This window comes from Sceloporus occidentalis, unplaced genomic scaffold (assembly GCF_023333645.1).
Source record: "Sceloporus occidentalis isolate IW3139 unplaced genomic scaffold, rSceOcc1.0.p SCAF_5, whole genome shotgun sequence".
NCBI lineage: Eukaryota > Metazoa > Chordata > Lepidosauria > Squamata > Phrynosomatidae > Sceloporus > Sceloporus occidentalis.
The window spans coordinates 34,091,242-34,113,413 of record NW_028316985.1 but is presented as its reverse complement, the minus strand read 5'-3'; the positions used below and the strand labels follow the sequence as shown (position 1 = coordinate 34,113,413).

Here is a 22,172-nt window from a genome sequence, read left to right as displayed (position 1 = left end):
GGTGATAGCCTCACTCTTCTACATGGCAGGGCTGGTGAGCACTAAGCGTTGATTATGATGTGAGAGCAGAATCTTCTATTAAAGCAGAAATGCTAAGTTTTAATTTACCATAGACCAATAAGCATAAGCAGGAGCAACATGAGCTCTACAGCCCCATAAAGTGAGAAGTACTGTATATACTTGACTATAAGTCAACCTCATTTATAAGTTGAGGGCAAGGTCTTGGGATCAAAATCATATATTTTGATATGACCCATGGATAAGGGTAAAAATTAGGAACATGTAACAAAGAATGTAAAGGATGAAACAAAGGAAAACAATGTCAAAAAACTTACACAACTTCAGCAATTATAACTATTTGTGATCACAGTAAATGCAGGATGGATGAGAATGAGTAGACGGTGGTCAGTGCTTCCAGGACAGATTATATTTTTGCCTTTTACCAGGAGATGGTTCCTTTTTGATAAGAGTTAAAGTACAGTACTTACACTGACCGATGGATAAGTCGACTCAGGTTTTTTGAGTCAAATTTAAAATTTCTAGACCTATACCTGAGTATGTACAGTAAACACTGCTCCCTTCTCCCTCACTCCATGCAGGGTTGCTCATCCAATTGCTGGCATTCATAACAGTGTGCTCAGCTCAATCAGCCAAGCTCCCTGCCCCTGGATGTTGGAAGTGGAACCTTTATGCTCTTTCTCACCATGGAGTGCAGGGGAGGAGGGGATGAACAATGAAGTCGGTGGTGGCAGCTTCAGTATACAGTAGGTCCCTGGTATCCACTCAGGTTTGGTTCCAGGACCCCTCGTGGATACCAAAATCCATGGATACTCAAATTGCATTAAATACAATGGCACAGTAAAATGGTATCCCTTATAGAAAATAGCAGGCTTTTAAAAATTGTGACAGGGTGGCTTTTATATGGGCTATATGTTTTAGAGTATGCTTTTTTTCTCTTTTGTATGTTTTTAATCTTAATTTTATATTGTTTTAACTAGGTTATTTAAGATTTTTTTTTTCTTGTGAGCCGTCTTGGGTCCCTTTTTGGGAGAAAGGAGGCATAAAAAATAAAATAAGTAATTAAAATGTGGAGGTGCTACTGACAAGCAACTGATCAAGCATTACTAGCAGCAGAATATGGCAGGAGGGGAGTGAAGCATTTCACTAGGCAGCAATGGACCTGCATCTGTGGTTCAGTATTGAAAAAGGGGTTGTATCCTACTAGAAAATTTGTAGCATGGTAAATGGAACTACATAGCCACAGCTACAGTCAAAGCAATGAAGGAATGAGAGGCAGAACACACACACACTGGAGTAACGGCTTAGAACTTTTGCCAGTACAGCAGCAAAGCAAAAGAGCAGCCTGACAAACAGTTGATCAGCCACAGCACAAAAGAACTGATTATCTGTTGTCAAAGGGCTAAGAAGACCAGGAAGTGATAGGGTTAAGTCTACAAAGCAACAAACAGAATGGAGGGGAAAGTTGTGCTCCTATGTTGCTGCTGAAAACCACCCAGACAATATATCTGGGCCATCCCTTTCCTTCTCCATACTGCCTTAGCTCCAAGGACCTTGGGGGAAAGCATTAAAGAAAATAACCAGCCTCATCCTTTCTCACAGTGGGGAGAGTAAGGACATGTCATTGTCCATCCTATCAAAAACAGATTGGACTCTCCCAGGCTTTGCTGCTTGAGGTAGTTGCTTTACTGGACCTTATCATAGTGCCAGCCTAATGACAATGGCTGCCCAAACCAAGAAGCATCACTACCTTTTTGGTATCTTGAGGATTTTTATTAAGTTAGTTTGTAACTGTGCAGAAAGAAAGAAAAATCAGCCGCCTTCATTGTTTGGCTCTGGCGACATTAGCAGAGAAGTCTCTTCCCACCCCAGGGATGCAGAGGTGGAAGATGAGCTTCTAGGATGCAGCGGATGCTGACCTTGTAGTAAGATGTGTAGAGCTTTTCATCAACACAGAAAAATCTGCCTTTGTTTCAAGTACATGAAAACAAATAGCTAGTCCCAGATTCTGAATTAAACCAAAAAAACAAACAAAACAGAAACCCTACACAGTCTCTGGACAAAACTGGTTCCCCCTAACAAAACAGTCACAATACAAAACAGTCACAATACATTCTCCCAGCACAGTGCAATTCAAAACATTGATTACTGTGAAGTAACACCTTCCATCCAAGAAGACTCACCATAAAGTTGCGTGTGTACAATTTTGCTTTGTTTAAACAGGTAGTTTTACCTATCATTTCTGTTTTATAGATATAACTCAAGGATTTGGAAGAGGGAGCAATTATGACTAAAGGGAGGCTGGGACGAAGGATCTGATTTATTGCTCTGGTCATCTGCTTATTAAAAACATAGTATAGCATTACATAACATAACTCCCCCCCCCCAACCATATAAAATATATTTTAATGTATAAAATCCCAAAGAAGGTGCAAATAGTAGGATCCAGCCCCAAACATGCCAAGTTATACAGGTGCACGAAGGATGGTCTGACAGTGTCTTGGTCTTGTTTCTTGGAGGGGGATGTTGGTCACTGAGATACAGCTTTTGCCCTCCAAAGCCAGGAACAAAAAGCAAACTAACCTAAGGAATAAAAAGACAACAATAGTTAAGAAAATGGATCTATATCTGAAATGTATTAAGACATGAAGCTCTTTGAAGAGAGTAGTCAATACTCTCCAGTTTCCAGTTTTATTTTATGTTTGTTTGTTGGATTTATATCCCACCTTTCTCCCAAAATGGGATTCAAGACAGCTTGGTGATAACTTGGTGGCGCAGTGGTTAAATGCCTGTACTGCAGCCACTCACTCAAAACCATAAGGTTGCGAGTTCAATACCAGCAAAAGGGCTCAAGCTCGACTCAGGCTTGCATCCTTCCGAGGTTGCTAAAATGAGTACCCAGATTGTTGGGGGCAAATTAGCTTACAGTTGTAAACCGCTTAGACACTGCTTAGGCAGTATGAAGCAGTATATAAATGAAGCTTGTTTGTTTGTTTTGGTTTGGTTTTAGATCCAGAATTGCATTGTGATTCTTTATATCCTTATTTAGGTATAGAAAAACATTTCAAAGTGGTCCCTGAAGAGCAGGGATTGGTAATTTATGACCCCTGTTCTAATATAATATGAATGTTGGGTTTAGACCAGGGTTGGGTAAAGTGTGGGCCAATGGCCCAAATGTGTTTTTGCTGTCCCCAGACCAATATATGAAAACAAACAAACAAACAAACAAACAAAAAACCCAAACATTTTCCTCATGCAGGAGGCATTCATAAAGCATCAGGTTTTACTTAGGGCAGGGTGCACAGTCCCCAATGTTCTTTACTTGTATTACAAGAACAACAACAATGATGGTGATGTGGTCTTCCAAGTCACTTCTGGTTTTGCTTTTTTATATTTAGCATTTCTGGATTTGGTGTGGCCTGTAGTGGATCCTAAGAGTGAAAAATTGACTTCCAGAACCACTGATGTTCCTCATCCCTAGCTCAAATCTCTGGAAAGAGTATGACCCATTTCTCCTCTGGTAGCTTCTTGAGTGAGAAGGAAGAAAAAGAAAAGAAATGGCCCTGTCCATTTTTGGCTCTGGCCTGACTCTCACCCACCACTGGCATGCAGCCTCAGAAAAATTACTCCCTAAGATACCTAAACCCTAAACAGAAGTGAAAAAAGGTTTCCCTGCTAGAAAGAACTGAGAAAATGTATTCACATCTTTAGGCAAAAGTGTTAAATTGTTATTTACCTAGTTTACCAGAAACCTGTGAATTTTTCAGCCCTAACTTTATCTATAATTTTCTGCGGACACAAAATCCATGCTAGCACTTAATACAGGAATGACCCAAGTCCTCATGTCAATTTCTGCATACTTTGCTCTTACAGTCATATGAGAATGGCACAGTTGAGGTTCTCAGGAACACTGTTTTGTTTCTCTTGGTTTCAAAAATAGACTGGAATGCATACTTTCTAGGGATTGTATATTACTGCAAAACATTCATGTCTGCATGTCATGAAAAGGCCATGATGTAGTTTCCTGAATTTTCATTTGTGATGTGCCTCTGCTGACAAGCCATGGTTTGTTAACTAGTCACAAACTAGTCTGAACCCATGGTCTGTAGTAAGTTTGCAAAACTCTGGTTTGTGTAAACTATGGATTGTTATGACATTTGAGCTCTAAATCATGGCTTGTTTCTGCCTGTGGGTTTTCTACCCATTGCCAATGCTGACAAAAGTGGTAGGAAAAGAGGAAAAAAACAGAAATAGGGAAAACCAAGACATTGCCTTTGTATTCTCTACCATCCAATCGGTGGCTTTAGCAAGAAGTCATGTCTTACCAGGACATGCAAGCATGCACATTGAAAACAACTAAGCAGAGGTGATGGGGGGTGGTTTTGTTTTCCAGTCCATTACAAGGAGCCTGGATGCCTATAACAGCCTTGGAGTTTGTGTGTTTGCTTTGGGACTCTAATACAGAAAGGTTAATGTTTAAAAAGTTAAAAAAGAAATAAAATGCTTTAAATGTCTTCTACAAACAAACATTTATACCATAGCCAGCATGGTGTAGTGGTTTCAGCATAGATCTAGGAATCTGGAGACGGGTTCAATTCCCCACTTGGCTATGGAAACCCACTGGGTGACCTTGGGTGAGTCACACCCTCAGCCCTAGAAAACCCCATGAAACTATTTGAAGGCACACAGCAGCAAACATTTGTACATTGCTTTGCCTTTCAAACGAAGACAAATAATTACAAACATACATTAAGCCATTATATAACAAGACAAAATAAACAGCAGCAGAACACTAACAATGTAGGAAGGAAAATTCCAGCAAACGGGGTTAATTCTTCTTGTGTTCCCAGGGGCTATATGCAGCCCATGGGCCATAGTTTTTTCACCCTTGGCTTAGACCCCTGTCTAAAGGTTTCTGCTTTTTACCTTCCAATTGCCATTACTCTATACTTCTCTCTGCTTCTCCAGTGGCTGTCAGCATACCCGTCCCTCCTACTTTTTGTATGTGTGCAGTGTCTGAAGAAAACATAGTGAATGGCACTGGGGAGATCCTCATCAACAACACAGTATGTAAAGATATCTGGCAACACCTTTGGGACTAACTGAAACTAGAAGTTGGTAGCATGGGATTTTGTAGACTTGAGCTTACTTCCTCAGATGCATTTGGGCCAACTTTTATATTTCAGTTAGTCTCACAAAGGTGCTGCAAGATCCCACTGCATATTGATTTTCGAGACTAACGTTGAATTCTTTGAATTCTGTCAACAACATAGTTGCTCTGTTTTTGTTTTAAAAATGCACAAAGCTGACCAGCTGTTGCTTGTGGAAAAAGGTAAGATGTCAACCCATCCTATGCCAGAGCTGAGAAAAGTTCTTGGGTTTTTTTAAATCTATAAATTCCCACATTTTCCCAAGCAATATGACCATGGATTATTAAACCTATAGGTCTCTTCCAGCTCTATGATTATTTCAAATCTATGATTCCAAGGCAAAAGATTACTTTAAAGGACCTGGGACAAGTTATTTGGTATACACAACTCTGTACACCAACAAAGGAAAATGGTTGGGAGTTCAGGAAAAATAGTTGCACCTGCTGCCTCAACCTCCAAATCTATCACCTAGCTCTCCATTCTCACTGGGGAATTTGCCCTGGGTGGAACCGGGTCAAATTCGATAAGCCAGTACCGAATCTCCCCGGAAAGAAGTTCCCACTACCTTTTATCTTGATCAATGCAATTTGCCCTGCTGAAGTTCACATTTGCAGTAGTGCTTTCAAATGGAGCCTCCTTTGTTGTCAATCAAATTCACTTCCGCTTTCGTCAAAGGTGACGTGTCCTACAACCACTGGCCAACGGATTGGGTGCTTTCCTCCCTCCCTTTTTAAAAAAAACAACTGGTGGCAGCGTTTGCATATTCTGTCAACTTGTCAAGGTGTGTATGTGCATGTGTTGTGTGCCTCCGGGTCATTTCAGATTCCCTCCCCTTTGCATCCTCTGCTTTCCCTCCGTTTCCCACTCATATGTAGCACAAGCATTCACACATTGTATCATTTGCCAAATTGAAAGGGAAACATATGTAGTTCAAGCATTCACATATTCTGTGTCACACACACACACACAATTTTTTTATGCCACTTGCAAAGTGACGTGACGTGCCGGCAGCAAGCAAACAAAAGGGAAATGTAGCACAAGCATACACACTCTATCAATATGTAGCACAAGCATTCGCATAATCTGTGAAAAATAAAAATTACAAGAAAGAGAAAAAGCTGCTTGCAAAAAGCCGGTGGGAGAGGGGAGGCATGTTCTGCCCACCATCTGACCTAAATCCCTCCCCTGAACTTGACCAGTTCATGACCAGGGCCAAGTTCACATTTGCCGGCAGCAGGGAAGAAACGGGTTTTTCAAAAAGAAATGGGAAAAAAAATCCACTTTTGGAAAATCCGCTCTAAGGGGGATTTGCCCTTGATCTGGTGTGCAAAACCCTGATCCGGGTGTGTAAAAACTGGCACCAGCGGGAATGTTCTACTTTTAATCCATGTTACAATTCAGTGCAAAAGGTAGTCTGAATGGCCCCTAAGTTAACTTTGCCTAAATGGTAGGGATAACTCTGTTAATGAAGATTGAAGTTAAGAAACCTTCTGCCTGAAGCAATTTGGTTTTTGACAAGATTGCTTTGATCACTGGAAAGTAGCAAACAGAGGTGCCTACTCTGACACAGATGGGAAAAGTAGCATTCAAAATTCTTCCCCTCAACTGGTCAGTTTAGCTTTACCCTTCATCCCACTCCTCTACTTGCCAATACTGTTGTGCATCATCTCTTTCTCTTGGAGGGCTGCCATGGCCAGGCGCAGGTGCTCCTTCAGCTGCTCAATCTCTCGCTCTGACCGCCGCTTGATGTGGTTCAGTTCTGCATAAACATCCTGGTATTTTCCTGACGCAAACCTCTTATCCTGAAGAGAATAAGGAAGGATTCATCACCCTGGTGTTGATATTTACTTTTGGACAAAAGAGATCTGGCTTGAATTGCTTTTTCTAGGGAACATCTATATCAGGGATAGAGAATGTGAGAATCCTCCCATCCCACACCAGATATTGTTGGACAGCAGCCTTAGCCAGAATAATCAATAGTGAGAGGCAGTGCAGTCAAACAACATCTGGAGAGCCACATGCTCCCCATGTACAATGATGACTATGGAAGCATGGAATTTGAAGCTGCTAGGGTACCTTACACATTCCCTTGCATTACTCTGAGCCAAGACTAAAAGCTTGAAATTTCCTGCAAACTGTAGATTTTCAGTCCTACAGCACAGAAAAATGGAAACTGAGAATATGAATGCAAGATAGAGGTTTATTTTTGCATTGACAAGCTGACTGATGATGCAGAAGGGAAGTAAGATGCAGTTAACACAAAGGGTTCAAAGTACACTCTACAACAGTAGAAGACTATGTAATTGGTCCTTTATGCCTCCCCCTGAGACAGAGATGAGAATTGTGTGGCCCTGTAAATGTTTCTGGACTAATACCACAGCCCCTAATTATCATGCACAGGAATGATGGGTGTCTGAGTCCATCATCATCCAGAGGGCAACAGGTTTTCCATTCATCTTTTCTCTTTAAGATGAATAAATCTGACTGCTCGTCAGAATCTACCTTTTGCATCATTTGGATTTCATCTCTAAGACATTGTACTTCTTCTTTCAGGTACTGTAGCTCGTTCTCCTTTACTCGGAGCAACACCTGCAGAGAAGGGCAAGAAAAGAGGTATTAAAAGAATGGTTTGATTCCTGAGTACCTGCCAAGGGAGAGACAGCTGCAGTAAGTAAAATAAATTTTACATCATTACAGACAAACAGTGAAGTCCAAAATGTCTAGGTCTCCTGCACAGCATGTTATGTTGAAATGCCATCTGGCAGAAAATGAGAGTTGGAATATGCAATTCTATATGCTAAAGTCTAGTGATTTATAATATATTGATAAGTATTCTCGTTGAGAGGTAGCATAGTGTAGTGGTTTCAGCATTGGATTATGACCTTTTCTGCCCAGTATTACTAAACTTTGTGATGCTTCCTCACTTTGTACTAACTAAACCATTGATAAAGACAGTACAGTGAGCCTGCGTCATACGCGGGTGCGCCTTACGCGGCTTGAGCATATGCGCTCAAGCCGCAGTGTGCGCGTGGGGTGGAAGGGGCGGTGCGTCCCATTCAACTGAATGGGTGCGTGCGCCCGTTGCACCCCACGCGCCACTGCGCATGAGCCCCATTGTTTACAATGGGGCTTGAGCATAGGTGGAATTCGCCTTATGCGGAGGGATCCGGAACGGATCCCCGCATAAGGCGAGGGCCCACTGTATTGGTTTAAGTATTCGTTTAGGTGTTGGGACCAGAACCATGGGAGACCAGGGTTTGTATCTCCACAGAGCCATGAAAATCCACTGGCTGACCTTGAGCAAGTCATATACTTTTACCCTTAGAGGAAGGCAATGACAACCCCTTCCAAACATACCTTGATAAGATACCCCCATGATAGTTTGTCTTAGGGTCACCATAAGTCTGAAGCAACTTGAAGGCCAAACAACAACTCTTGCAGCTTGAGGGAGTTCAATCAGATTCAGAAAATAATCCATCTCAAGTGGAGTAGTATAGACCTGAGGCTTCTTCACACAGGCATTTTACAGTTGGTGGAAAGAGGAAAGGGAGCCAGAGGCAAATCCTACTCACATCAGACACAGGCAGCATAAATGCATCTAATACTATGTTTTAAATTCATCATAAATTAGTTTTGCATATCGTTAGCCTTTCAGTACAAACTTTGTGTTCAGTAGCTCTAAAAGTAGCCAATCTAAGCTGAGTTCTTTTCCCTACATAGTTGGTTGTACAGGTTAAAAGAATTGTGCAAAGGGCACGAAATTGTACACTTGACTCCAGATTTAAGTTTCTTTTTATGGGAAAAGGCATTTCTGTTTGACAAAATAAACAATTACTTTTAGATTCATCTATTTTCACAATACCTAGGACAAATCAAGTTAGAAGTTGAATGTGTTTTATTTTGCATGCTTTTCCTCATCATAGCTTACACAAGTTTCACTAGATAGTAAACTGACTATGGAAGGGAGTGAATAACTGGTAGGTCCAAGGATCCATGTGATATTTTAAGTGCACCAGAAGTGATGACACATGACTTCTGATTGCTTGGCCTTTTTTTTTAAACTTTTCAGGTTATTTGGGCAGATTTGGGGGTGAATGGGAGAAGAAACTTGCTGCATTTGCCGCCAGTTTCCAGTTGTTCTTCATCCCCAGATTGGTAAGAAACATTTTTTAAAAAATTAAGAACTGAATGCTGGGGATGGTCACCAGTTAGGCTGGTGGAAGCATGAAAGTGAGGCTCAAAGACCAGATGTGGTCCATGGGCTACACTATATTGGATATAACACTTTCTTACTCTGTGAATATATGACTCAGTTTTCTCCAAGCACTTTTAGTGTATAAATGCTTGCAGTCCTTTCTGTGTCCATTAAGTTTCACTTATCGGGGAAAGAAAACTTAGCAAGGTCATAACTAAGACTATTTGCATGAGAGCCAAATTCCAATTTTGCAAGGGTCTTGGGGCAACATTCCTCCAGTAGTGGATAGGGTTAAGGGTGAGGCTAAAGCACAGAGCTTGATGTAATTGTTACCACACTGGATGTTTCTCCTTCATGCATTCCAGAACAGAATGTCATGCATGGCTACTCAGGTATTCTCAGTGCAACTGCATCTCTGCCCCCCCCCCCCCAAAAAAAAAGAGTTCTGTTCCTTGCTTCTAACAGCCTCTTATCTCTGATCAATGATCAGAGACAACAGTGGGCTGCATCCAGCTCACAAACCCAGGATTCTTCAACTCTGAACCATAGTCTAAGCTAGACTCTGATGAAAACCAGATCAAATTATTCTCTTTTCCCCTCTAATGTCTCTTCAATTATACAATTACTCCAAGCAGGTTCCAAGAACATTTCTTTTCATTTTTCACCTCTAATTCACAAGAGCTCCTTTCATTGTTGTGTGAAGTGCTTGAGGCCTGTGCTGCGATGAAAGTGCGCAACTGGCCAATCTCCTCTGATAGTCGCCTCTGTAACTCCTGGGGACAAAGACAACAAAAGTGAACATTGACTTGTTTAAATCTAGCAGGGAACACCCTAACATCTTGTAAAGTCCATTTTCCCAAGCCTTTCTCATTCTATCTTCGGCTTTAATTTGGCTCATGCTGTTTTTGTGTCAATTTTTTACTTCAGAATCTTATGCATTCAAAACATGACATCTAACTGTTGTGATTTTTTTTTTGGTCAAAAGCATTCAGGATTATAGCACAGCAACAGCTTCTTGACAGTATGTTAGGCCAGAATCATGAACAGTTTTTGATGGATTTAACACTATACAAGCGCACCCACGCCATGTGCGCACTTGATGTATGCAGACCTGAGTTTACGCGTGTGGCAAGCCCAGGAGGATAAAATGGTGTGTGTGCTGCCACAAAAAACAATGGGATTTGAGCATACTTTTCTCCCCCGTATGCAGGTGTGTGTGTGTCCAGAACAGATCCCCCGCATATAAGAAGGGTCCACTGTAAAAGAATTCACACAAATTCACAACAGTCCTCATCCCCTTCCTCCACATAAAGACCTTCTTCCCATACACTACTGTCTCATCACTATTTTCTGTGCCACCATCTTTATTTATTATAATCAGAGCTAGGAAGTAAAGAGTTATAAACACTATTAAAAGTTATTGTTCTTCATAATAAGGGTGTGTTACAGACGGGCTCATGAGGTGCCGTTGTTATGCACGAGGGGTGGCGCTTCCTGACGCGCCTTGCCCTCGCGTGGAACGAGTGCGTCAAAATGGCAGCACACTATACAGATGGTTGCCGCCATTTTGATGTCGCAGACGTCACGCGGCGGAAGTGACACCGCGAGTGCACGCCTCGCAGCGCCACTTCCAGGGTGCAGGAAGAAGTGCCATTTTGGCACTTCTTTCTTGCTGCGCCCGGGAACCGCGCGGTTTGGTTGCTGTGGTTCCTGGACGCAGCAACCGGCAGCGGCATGAGACCACCCCTTTTGGGCAGTCTGTAACACGCCAAGGTCACAAAAGAATCACATTTCAAACTAACATGTGTAGAAATAGTGTCACTTTACTGTGCAAGTAAAATTTCTAGTAATGTTAAAATTACTTTAATATTCAAAAATAATGTAAAACCAAGCAACGTGACTTATCTTATTCAGTGCTGCAATCAGTAATAATAATTAATTACTTTTAAAATGTTGCCAGGAATAAGAACTGGTTGGGGGGGGAGGTGAAAAAACAAGTTTTGGATCGATTTCTTATCATCAGGAGATGGATGAAAACTGTTCAGGTGACTTGAACCAAGAGGTACCTCAAAGCAGCTGTTCATTTCCCTCTTTATTTCCTGCCCTTGGAGTAATGAGCCACTTGCCTGGTTTTGCCGCAGCAGCTCTTTCCCCTCTTGTTGGCAGTGCTGAAGCATTTGTTCCTGCTCTTCTGCCTTGTATACTAGGTCCCCAATCTCCAGGCACTTCTGGGAATACTGCTCTGAAAGGACCTGCAGTTCCCGCTTCAGGGAATCTACATCAGACCTGCAGCAGAGGTCAGAATTTGTTAGCAAGAGGTCTCATTTATTGCAGTTCCTGATGCAGACACTGTTTATCTCCACCATCCCACACCACCATTTTTTATGCCCAAGACAATCTTCTCTGCTGGTATATCTTGTGGGCTACAGAAATTGTCTTGGCCAAAGGACAGAAGGTTCTGGACAGGTGATGGAAGTGTTCAGGGCCCCTTTCATGCTACACAATTATAGCACCACAATTTCAATTCAACAGTCACGATTGCATTCAATGGAATCCAGGCTTTTATAGTTTGGTGAAGCCTTAGAGTTCTCTGGATGGGAATTCTGAACACCCCTCCCTAAACTGTGAATCCCAAGATTCCATAGGATGGAACCATGGCAGTTAAAATGGAATCATAGTGCTGTAAATGAACGGTGAGAAAGGAGGGAAAGGGACATTCCAGAATAATTGCTTACTGATGCTGCTGCTGGAGTATATCAGCATCTGAACCTCCCTTCTGGAAACTGCGTGTTCTGCCCAGCTCTTTGTTCAGTTCGTCTCTATGTGCCTTTTTCAGTGCTTCAATGGCTAGAACAAAACCAGGAAGAAAGTGAGAGAAGAGGGGAAAGATGAAAAAAAGGCATATGACATTTGCTAAACTGGAGTGCACAGTCCCTCTTACTGCTTTCAAACTATCAGAAGAACATATGGTTCCTTGATGTGGGGAACGATTTAGCAGAACACACATGCCTGGATATACATGATCCCAACTTCAGTTCCTGGCTTTTCCAGGTCAAAGGCTCATGTTGCAGGTAGATAAGAAAGGCTTTCTATGTGAAGCCATGATAGCTGTTGTCAGTGAGAACAGATAACAAAAGTCTAAATGGGCCAATGTTCTAGATATGGCAGCTTCTTAAGTTCAATGGTCTGGTGGACCAAATCCAATTATGTCTGTTCAGTATGCTGTGGATATAGTATATCTTGATTTCAGTAAGGCCTTAGACAAGGTTTCCCATGACATTCTTGCAAACAAGCTTGTAAAATGTGGGCTAGACAAAGTAACTGTTACATGGATTTGTAACTGGTTGACCGGCCGAACCCAAAGGGTGCTCAACAATGGCACCTTTTCATCCTGGAGGGAAGTGACCGGTGGGGTCCCACAGGGCTCTGTCCTGGGCCCAGTGTTATCCAACATCTTTATCAATGACCTGGATGACAGAATTGGGAGCATACTTATCAAATTTACATATAACACCAAATTAGGAGGAATAGCTAATACTCCAGAGGACAGGATCAACATTCAAAATGACCTGAATAGACTAGAAAGCTGGGCCAAAGCTAACAAAATGAAATTCAACACAGAGAATTGTAAGGTACTGCACTTAGGGCGGAAAAATAAAATGCACAGATATAGGATGGGGGACACCTGGCTGAATGAAACTACATGTGAAAGGGATCTGGGAGTCCAAGTAGACCACAAGTTGAACATGAGTGAACAGTGCGATGCGGCAGCTAAAAAGGCCAATGAAATTTTAGGCTGCATCAATAAAAGTATAGTGTCTAGATAAGAGAAGTAATAGTGTCACTGTATTCTGCTCTGGTCAGGCCCCACCTGGAATATTGTGTCCAGTTCTGGGCACCACAATTCAAAAAGGACATTGAGAAACTGGAGCGTGTCCAGAGGAAGGCGACTAAAATGGTGAAAAGTCTGGAAACCATGCCCTATGAGGAACGACTCAGGGAGCTGGGGATGTTTAGCCTGGAGAAGAGAAGGTTAAGAGGTGATATGATAGCCCTGTTTAAATATTTGAAAGGATGTTGAGGAAGGAGCAAGCTTGTTTTCTGCTGCTCCAGAGAACAGGACCCGGAACAATGGATGCAAGCTACAGGAAAAGAGATTCCACCTCAACATTAGGAAGAACTTCCTGACAGTAAGGGCTGTTTGACAGTGGAACACACTCCCTTGCAGTGTAGCGGAGTCTCCTTCCTTGGAGGTCTTTAAGCAGAGGCTAGATGATCATCTGTCGGGAATGCTTTGATTTGGATTTCCTGCATGGCAGGGGGTTGGACTGGATGGCCCGTGCGGTCTCTTCCAACTCTATGATTCTATGATTCTATGAGCCAGCTTGGTGTAGTAGTTTGACCATTGGTTTATGACTCTGGGGACCAGAGTTCAAATCCCTGTTTGGCCATGGAAACTTACTGAGTGACTTTGGGCATGTCAACCTCAGAGGAAGACAAAGGAAAACCTCCTCTAAATAAATCTTGCCAAGAAAACCCTGTGGTAGGATTGCCATAAGTCAGAAATGATTTGAAGGCACACAGAGTATATGTCATGAGCAGCATATATTTCTATACATTATGTAATGTATATAAAGTCATATGCTGTGTATGTGAGTACACACATATATACTTGGGTGAGGAAAATGCAGTTACAGGTGTTCCTGGGCAACTCTCATTAACCCTAGCCAGCATGATTAAGTCAGGGTTGATAGGGGTTGTAGTCCATACATATCTGGAGGGCCAGATCTTCACTGCTGCTGATACACTACAAGTATGTACCAAATCATATATGGCAGTGATTTTTATAACAGAAGTAATACTAATAATATGTATATTCTTACATACACAACATTCTAATAGGCACACTAAATGAAATAATTATATTGCACATAATATACATTAAAAGTGATGCATAATTATCGAATAAATGATAATAAAAATCCTAAAAGCACATTTAGAGGGAGACCTGTCTTTGTCATCTTCAAGCAACCTTGTGAAGTAGGGTTTGGCTGAGAGAAGTTGCTTGGCTCCAAAATCACTCAGTAGAATTTGAATCTAGATCTCCCCATGTGGTCTGCCACTCAACCACTACACCACACTAGCTCAGGTTTATTTCCTAGCCAGAGGAGACTGGTTTCAGTACAGCATTTATCTTTTAAAAAAGAGATGTGCAAGGAAAAGAGAACTCTCCACATTCACACAAGGACACACAGAGTAATTTCTACCTGCAGCTGTGGCAGCTGCCTCTTCAGACAGAAGCCGCTCTTTCTCCAACTGCAACCGTTCCATTTCTCTCTGGTGATGCCGCCGCATCTCTGCCATGACTTGCTGGTGGGAAGTTTCCATCTCTGCTAAACTGTGTTCACAGGCCTCCTACCAGATACAGTTGTGGAGGAGGTGGGAGAAGAGAAAGAAAGGAGAATAAAAAGCTGGTTGGCATTCTAACTGCTAGCTTTGGAGGAAAGAACTAAAAGAAACTTGGGGACTGTATTTGGGTTTGGCAAACTAAAACACAAACAACTTGCATACAAAACTTTCAGGTGGCTATGTATGCCAGCAGCTTGAAAATTACTTTTTAAAAAGGTAGTTATTCCCATTTCTTTTTGTAGTGTTGGAAAGGTAATTTGTTGCTGTTACCTGCTATAATACTTGGAATACAACTTGTTAGGTTACTTGTGGGCGGAGGGGCATGACTGATAAGAAAATATCAGAAAAACAGAACAATTCCTGTCTTAATTAATTTCTATCCTGCCTTTCTCCAATATGGGACCTGAGGAGGGATCACAACATGCGTTAAAACTAAATACACTTAAAGCAATGGATTATTCAAAAATTAGAAAGCAATTAAACAAACAATCACATAAAAACATTAATTCAAACATTTTAAAAAGGCTGTTAAAATATGATAAAAATACATACACAAATACAACACACTCCAATTAAAAAAAAACCTTCTGCAACAGGCAGTTAGCGATCAAAGGCTTGGGTAAAGAGAAAAGTCTTTGTTGGATGCTGGAAAAAGACTGGAGATGGGGAACAACCTAACTTCCTGTGGAAGGGAATTCCACAGTCTGGAAGCAGCCACCAAGAAGACTTTCTGAACTGTCCTCACCAAGTGTGCCAATGATGGTGGTGGGACTGAGAGAAAGCCATACGCAGAAGTTGACTTACCATCTCTCCCTTCCAATTGCTATATCTCTGATCACCATGTGGAGGCGTACGGAGAATAAAGAATCTCAGAAAAGCAACAGGAATTTCTCATCACATAAAGAAAGAAAAGCGCTAACAGCTTTGCAGCCCAACCTGATGGCTTCTCCAGGTATTTTGAACTACAAATCGCACCATCCCAGACCACTCAGCCTTCTGGTTAGGACTTACCGGAATATATATATCATCTAGAGGACCCTGGGTTAAGAAAGGCTGGACAAAGCAATTCTGTGAGGGCTAACTGAGAGAACCATACCTCCAATGAGCAAAAAACTGCTAAAAACAAAACAATCTCCCTTCTTTACAAGGATTTTTCCATCTCCTTTTTAAAAACTAATATGTGTGCTAGTATTCATACCTATACAATACTACTACCACCACCGCTACTACTTCTTGGCATTTTTGATAGTCTGTGCCAAGTTGTGCACCCCAGTGTAGAGATGAATCCTGTTTTTGCTATTACCCTCAGTAACACTAACTGTATTTTGTTTTCCATTTTGTATTTAGGACTCAGATTCCTTTGATCAGTGATAGACTAAGTACGACTCAGTTAATATCTAACTATGTTTAGATATCTCAAACCTCTTAATATAGCCCTGTTTGGACCACTGTCAGTTGGACATACTAGTTGGGAGATCTGCGATTTACAGTCCCAAAAGCATAATCTTTCTAAATTGTGGTTTAGACACAGTGCCAAACCATAGCTCAGAATTATAAAAATGAGCAACAGCAAAACTCAGCCTCATGTCCGCTGGGGCCCCTCCCATTAAGAGGGTTCTTCAGTAGCTTTTACTTCCACTTTAGTTTAATCACAGCTTATCATGTTGTCCAAAAAATGGACAAACTGTAGTTCATCGCAATTATTGTTGGTTGAAACAAATCAAATTGTAACTACAGTTCATGAAATTGGCTTGTCAGAACTAATCACAGTTAAGATTCACCAGGGGTATTCCAGGTTTGAATCACATCTCTGTTTGAAGTACAGTTGGCCCTCCACATTTGCAGATCTGACTTTTGCGGATTTGAGTAGTCATGGATTTGATTAATATATTCTTCTCTAAGGAAACTCTAGGTCTTTCAGCAAGCCTATGATCCATGTTCACCAGAAGTCATGCTGGAGAACTTAAAAGATTCGTAGAGAGAACATTTGTATTGACATTTGTACATCTTCTAGCACAGCTCTATTGGTCAACTTCAGGTACATGTTGACCATAGGTTTGTGCTAGAGGATTTAAGAAATTCCTAGAGAGGTGTTCCCTCAGGTAAAATAAATTGCATTTTTATTTGTGTTTTTTCCACTTTCACTGGGATCCTGTGTCCCTAACCACAGCAAATGTGGAGCGCCTACTATAAATCTAAAGCTAAAGTAGAAGTTTCTGATCTTCTTCTGACAACCATGCAAGGGTAGGCTGAGTAATCTGGGGATCATTATGTCTCAACTCACAACACTAAACCATGGTTTACTGCAGAGGCAAATAACACATGGCTTGTGGGTTGCTTGGAGCTCTCCAAGCTGCTTTTGTGCCTATGCTTTCCGCTGCAAGCAAAATCAGCAGTGGGCTCTTGATCAGAACAAAACTGGCACTGCTGCCACATTGCCATTCCTTTTCCACAGCAGCAAAAAATTTCCTTCTATTCCCTATGTCCCTCCTCTCTTCAACCTCATTTCTGGAACCCTGTGAAAAACTCTGGTCTGGAGTCTTACAGACCACACTCCTGCCGATGTACTTGCCCATTGAATTTCAGCATCACCAGAATCAAAGGACCTCCAAAGGACCCTTCAACTTGAAGAGGTTGCCCTCTCCCTGTTTAGTGTTACATCCAAATATAGCTAATAGATCCTTGTCAGTAATGAGACAGTTAATAACATGCAAGTGTCTAGACTAAGCTAATTTGTATAAAGAAAAGATTTCATCCATTAACTGCCTGACTGCAACCACATGACAACTTGCTTCAAAGCCAAACAGCCAAATTACAGAAGGCAATCTTAGCACTAGTTTAGGCAACAAACACAGGAATGGCCTCAGTCACAGGTAAAAAAAAGCTACTTGGAACATTCTGACCAACAGGTTCTGGGAGCTGTAGTCCAAATAAAGTAAACTGTCCAAGATCGGGCTTTTATACTCCTTCCTCTCAGGTATTATTCTTAACACTGGAAGTTTCATTAGCAATTTTAAAAAATTACTAGATCTCTTATGTAATGCAATCACTGTGCTGGCCAGGCAGCACAGAACTCTGAGATAAGAAAATCTAAAAGGATATTCTTCTGTCCCAGAAGACAGCAAATTTTATCTCAAGATGGGCAACAGCCGACCAAAAGTCATTTGTGACCTAGATACCAACTTCCTGGCAAAGGAAAAATGTTGGTCCCTAAGTTGTATAGTGACTCTTCCTGTATTCTGGTGTGAACCAAGACTCCCTACCAACAACATCCTTGCATGGAGAGTCTACCATGTCTACCCCCCCCACCCAATTCTTTGCCTTTCAGTCACTTGCACAAGTCAAGCAACACTGTGCTACTAAGAACAGCTTTCCAGATTTGGATCATGGCACCCTGAGACAAGTAATGTGCTAGTAAAAGTGTGTGCAGACAAGTAACTTCCTTTACATACTTGCAGACAGGAAGGCACTCAAGCTGGTTATGTGACATACTGCACTGATATTTATTTGAACACAATCACTGACAACTTTGGACAAAATAGAAATCTATTACCAGAAAAGGGCAAGAAGGGGATCCAGCCACTCTTCTCCCCAGTAGCCTCAGTGGGGAGGGGTGTGTGTGTGTCCTCATGTAAGCACCATGTACTGGCATACAGCATATCTATTTCTGAATTTTGTCAGCAACCAGCTAGCCAACTGCTTTTTAACGACAACAAGAGAAGTTGTAGAACAGAGACATAGTTGAAAAAAAAATCCACTCAAGCAAATTGTACTTAGCTGTTAAATAAGCTGTAAAAAGTCAGGGCAACAGTACTGACTCCCCCTTTGGCAAACGCTAATGCATGAGGACTTCATCTGCTTCCTACAAGCTTGTCTGGAAAGACTCCTACCTCCAGTTACTGGAGCACATATTTGTTCACAACTATAACAAGTGATGGAGTTCCAAAGGAGTAACAGAATTTTAAATTGGATAACAATTCTAGTTCTATTCCCTGTCTAATGGAGACTCAAAACCAACTATAGAATCCCTAAGAGTTGACTGCACATCCTCTGCTTAAAAACATCTAGTAACTGAGGCGTGTTACAGATCGCCCAGAAGGGGCGGTCTGCCGCCGCCGCCATTTGCAGTGCGGAGGAGCCCCAGCGTCCAAACCGCAAGGCTCCTCCGCGCTGCAAATAAGAAGTGCCAAAATGGCGCTTCTCTTTGCGGTGTGGATATGATGCCGCGAGGCGCCAATGCCGCATTCGCAGTGTCATATGCACTGCGTGACGTGCGGACACAGCACGTCCGCTACGTAAAGATGGCGTCCCCCGTGTGGAACAGGTGCCGCCATTTTGTACGGACTTGGTCAGTATTAGGGTTAGGGGTGTCCAGAAGGGATGCCCCTTTCTAACCCTAATACGGACCCAGTCTGTACTTTATGCCCGTCTGTAACGGGCCTGAGTGTCAATTAGTTCCTGTTCCATTTGCAAACAACTCTCATCACTGGGAACCCCCAGCAGAGAACTTCAGGTTCAGGCTGACAGACCATATTTCTCCATATGAACCTGTCTGGGCTTTGAGATTATCCGGAGAGGCCGTTCTTTCATTTCCACTACTTTCACACCATGATTAGTGGGTATATGTGATAACTTTTTTTCAGTGACTATCCCTTTCTCGCTGTCCTTCTTTCAGCAGGCAAAGACTTTTTTTTAATTCTGATAAGATTTTCAAGAACTTGAGGTTTTTAATGGAAGGGCTTTTAAGAGTGCTTTCCAAACTGCTTTTTAACATTTTTAACTGCATGTTTTAAAATGTTTATACTTTAATTCCATTTAGTATTATTTTTGGTACATTTGAATGATATTGTACTTGCTTTAATTTGTAAGCCACCTTGTGTCCTGGTTTTGGGAAAAGGCTAGGAAGACAGAGAGAAGGAAGGAAAGAAAGAAAGAAGTGGTAGTGAATGTAATCATAGCAATAATGGTAATAATAATAGTAATTATCAGTGTGTCATACGTAGCTCAAGAACATTTGATAGGATCCATGTTGGGGAAGAGCAAATTAGAGTTTGCTGTTAAGTTCTAGACTTCAAAACTTATTGAAATCACACGGCAACCTTGAGGTTTTCAATGTTTTCCAGTTTATGTGTAAATGTATTTTAAAATTTCCTCAACCATCAGTTGAACTATGTGTGTCAAATGTACAATATTTTTATTTCCATTTACATCCAGCTTTTCCCATAATGACTATCTTTCTCCTCCTCCTTCTCACAAGCCTGTAAGGTAGGCCGAACTGAATTTGTGTGAATGGCCCAAGGTCACCCAATCAGTTTCATAGCTCAAGTGCAGACACAAACCTGGCTCTCCTAAATTCCAGTCCAGCACTCTAACCACTACATCACAGTGTCAAAGGAGAAGCAGTTTGGCTCCAAGGGGATCCCATTAACCTCAATACTGTGTGCACTGCAGTTCCATTTCCAGACCACCACACAGAACTCAACTCAAAAAACCTTGATAGTATGAGTAAACTGAAACATCTTTGTTTTTTTATGAAAAATTTGGACTTTGGGACATGTGTGGCTGCATTAACTGAATAACATAAGCATAAACTAAAAATCGTGTTTCATCTTCTGATTATCCCCCCCCCCCCAAGCTTATTGCTTTGACCATGTGCTAAGTGGGGAAATCCTTGCATGCAGCAGCTAAACATAATTAATATTGATTACAGATACATCTTATCTGAGGCTGCTATGGAAACAGTATCTATGCAGTACCAGCAAATCCTAATATATGGTTGGAAGGACTGTGGTGAGAATAGGAAAACAGAGACAGGATAAGAAAGAGGATACTGGACTATGCCATTACCTGAGAGATGTAGCCTCGAGGCACCTTCCCATCTCTCTGAGCTTTGGCCTCACTCTGGACACGCAAGGACTCCAGTTGTGACCTCAAAACCTGGACCTGTGCCAGGAAAAAAAAAAGGTTTAGCCATATAGGAGAAAACAAAAGGCATTAAATTTCAATCAACCTACCACATCCTGCCTAGACGGGAGGGAGCACATGCACACGCATCAAGCTTTCCCTCACACAAACACTGGAAAGCCAGCAAAGTGTAGTGGTTGAAGTGTTGGATTAGGATGCGAGAGATGTAGCTTCAAGTTCCCACAGAGTCATGAAATCCACAGGGTGACCCTGAGCTTGCTACTTCACAATTTTGCCCTACTTCATAGGACTAATGTTGAGGATAAAATGGGAAAGATGAAAGCCATGTATGCTATCTTGAGCTCATTGAGGGAAGGGTGGAATATATGTGTGTGTGCACAAGCATACACACACATGCCTTCAGACTTATGGTGACCTCATCAATGGCAATGGTTTTCTTAGGCAAGGAATACACAATTTGTTGGCACTTTAATAAAGTAACTCAAGAGGTGGTTTTGCCAGTTCCTTCCTCTGAAATGTAACAGCACCTGATATTCGTTGCAAGTTTCCAAGTACTAATCAGGACTGACACTGCTTTGCTTCCAAGATCAGGATCTGGATCCTTTAGAGTATTTAGGCTGGAATATATATACGAATAACTAATAAATATTAAATCAAATAATTAGGGGCTATGTTGATACAACATCACATCAGTTTAGAAAGTTCAGTTTTTTAAAAGTTCTTAATAGAGCTCTGTCACAAAAGTTATTGTACAGTTCACACCAGAAGCCAAGCATTACTCTCTAAATCACTGTAGACACTGACGGTGCTATATTATGATAATTAGCCATCTTAGCCACCACCTATACATCAGTGAAAATGCTTAATATGGTATTGGCTTTACAAAAAGGTGGCAACATTTGAAACCTTATTAGCACTGATATTACTCAACTGCAGTATATACTGGGCAAGATATGTAGTGAACAGCTTTTGAGTACCATGCTGCATCCACACAATGACTGTAACGCAGGAACATTTCCAGTTATCTTTATGTAGGTCTTGTGAGAGGTTGAAACAAAAAACAAATAAGAAAGTGGTTCCATGCTAAAGAAAAAAGCTATCATGTCTTGTAATACTTGTTCCTGTGAAAATCACACAAACACAAAATTATCCACATTTGCCCTTCTTGTCTTTTATCCACAACAATCAAAGGCAGCTATGCCAGCATTAAGAAAAAAAATTAAAATTCTCATTAGTATAGGCTCTGTTATGGGGAGGGAATCTTGTGATCCACATGTCCTCCCTCATGGTGATTTTAGTGCTCTTGAGCCCATCTAAGGCCCACCCTCAGAAGAGAGGCATGACAATTTACCTTTTAAACAAGCATTTCCCCCCAAATTGGAAATGGACTTCAGAGTTTGGTTTTTTAAACATTTTTGTTTTGTTCTGGGAGGCTCCATGGCTTTTTGTGCAGGAAACTAGTTCCCTTACTCAAG

At 41.6% G+C, this 22,172-nt stretch overlaps 1 protein-coding gene across 1 annotated transcript in view; it reads right to left on the bottom strand.

Annotated features, from left to right (window-relative positions):
* Positions 1–1,769: 1,769 nt before the first annotated feature.
* LOC149311902 (uncharacterized) overlaps positions 1,770–22,172 on the bottom strand; it is an 87,520-nt gene continuing 67,117 nt past the window's right edge. Inside the window, exons 14-22 of the mRNA XM_089526614.1 lie at positions 20,620–20,715; positions 19,629–19,670; positions 14,631–14,778; positions 12,099–12,210; positions 11,490–11,649; positions 10,029–10,136; positions 7,671–7,757; positions 6,817–6,970; positions 1,770–2,601 (exon numbers count right to left, since the gene is read on the bottom strand). Coding sequence (XP_089382740.1) covers positions 2,597–2,601; positions 6,817–6,970; positions 7,671–7,757; positions 10,029–10,136; positions 11,490–11,649; positions 12,099–12,210; positions 14,631–14,778; positions 19,629–19,670; positions 20,620–20,715 — 912 coding nt within the window. The 3' untranslated portion in view covers positions 1,770–2,596. The remainder of the gene's footprint in view (positions 2,602–6,816; positions 6,971–7,670; positions 7,758–10,028; positions 10,137–11,489; positions 11,650–12,098; positions 12,211–14,630; positions 14,779–19,628; positions 19,671–20,619; positions 20,716–22,172) is intronic.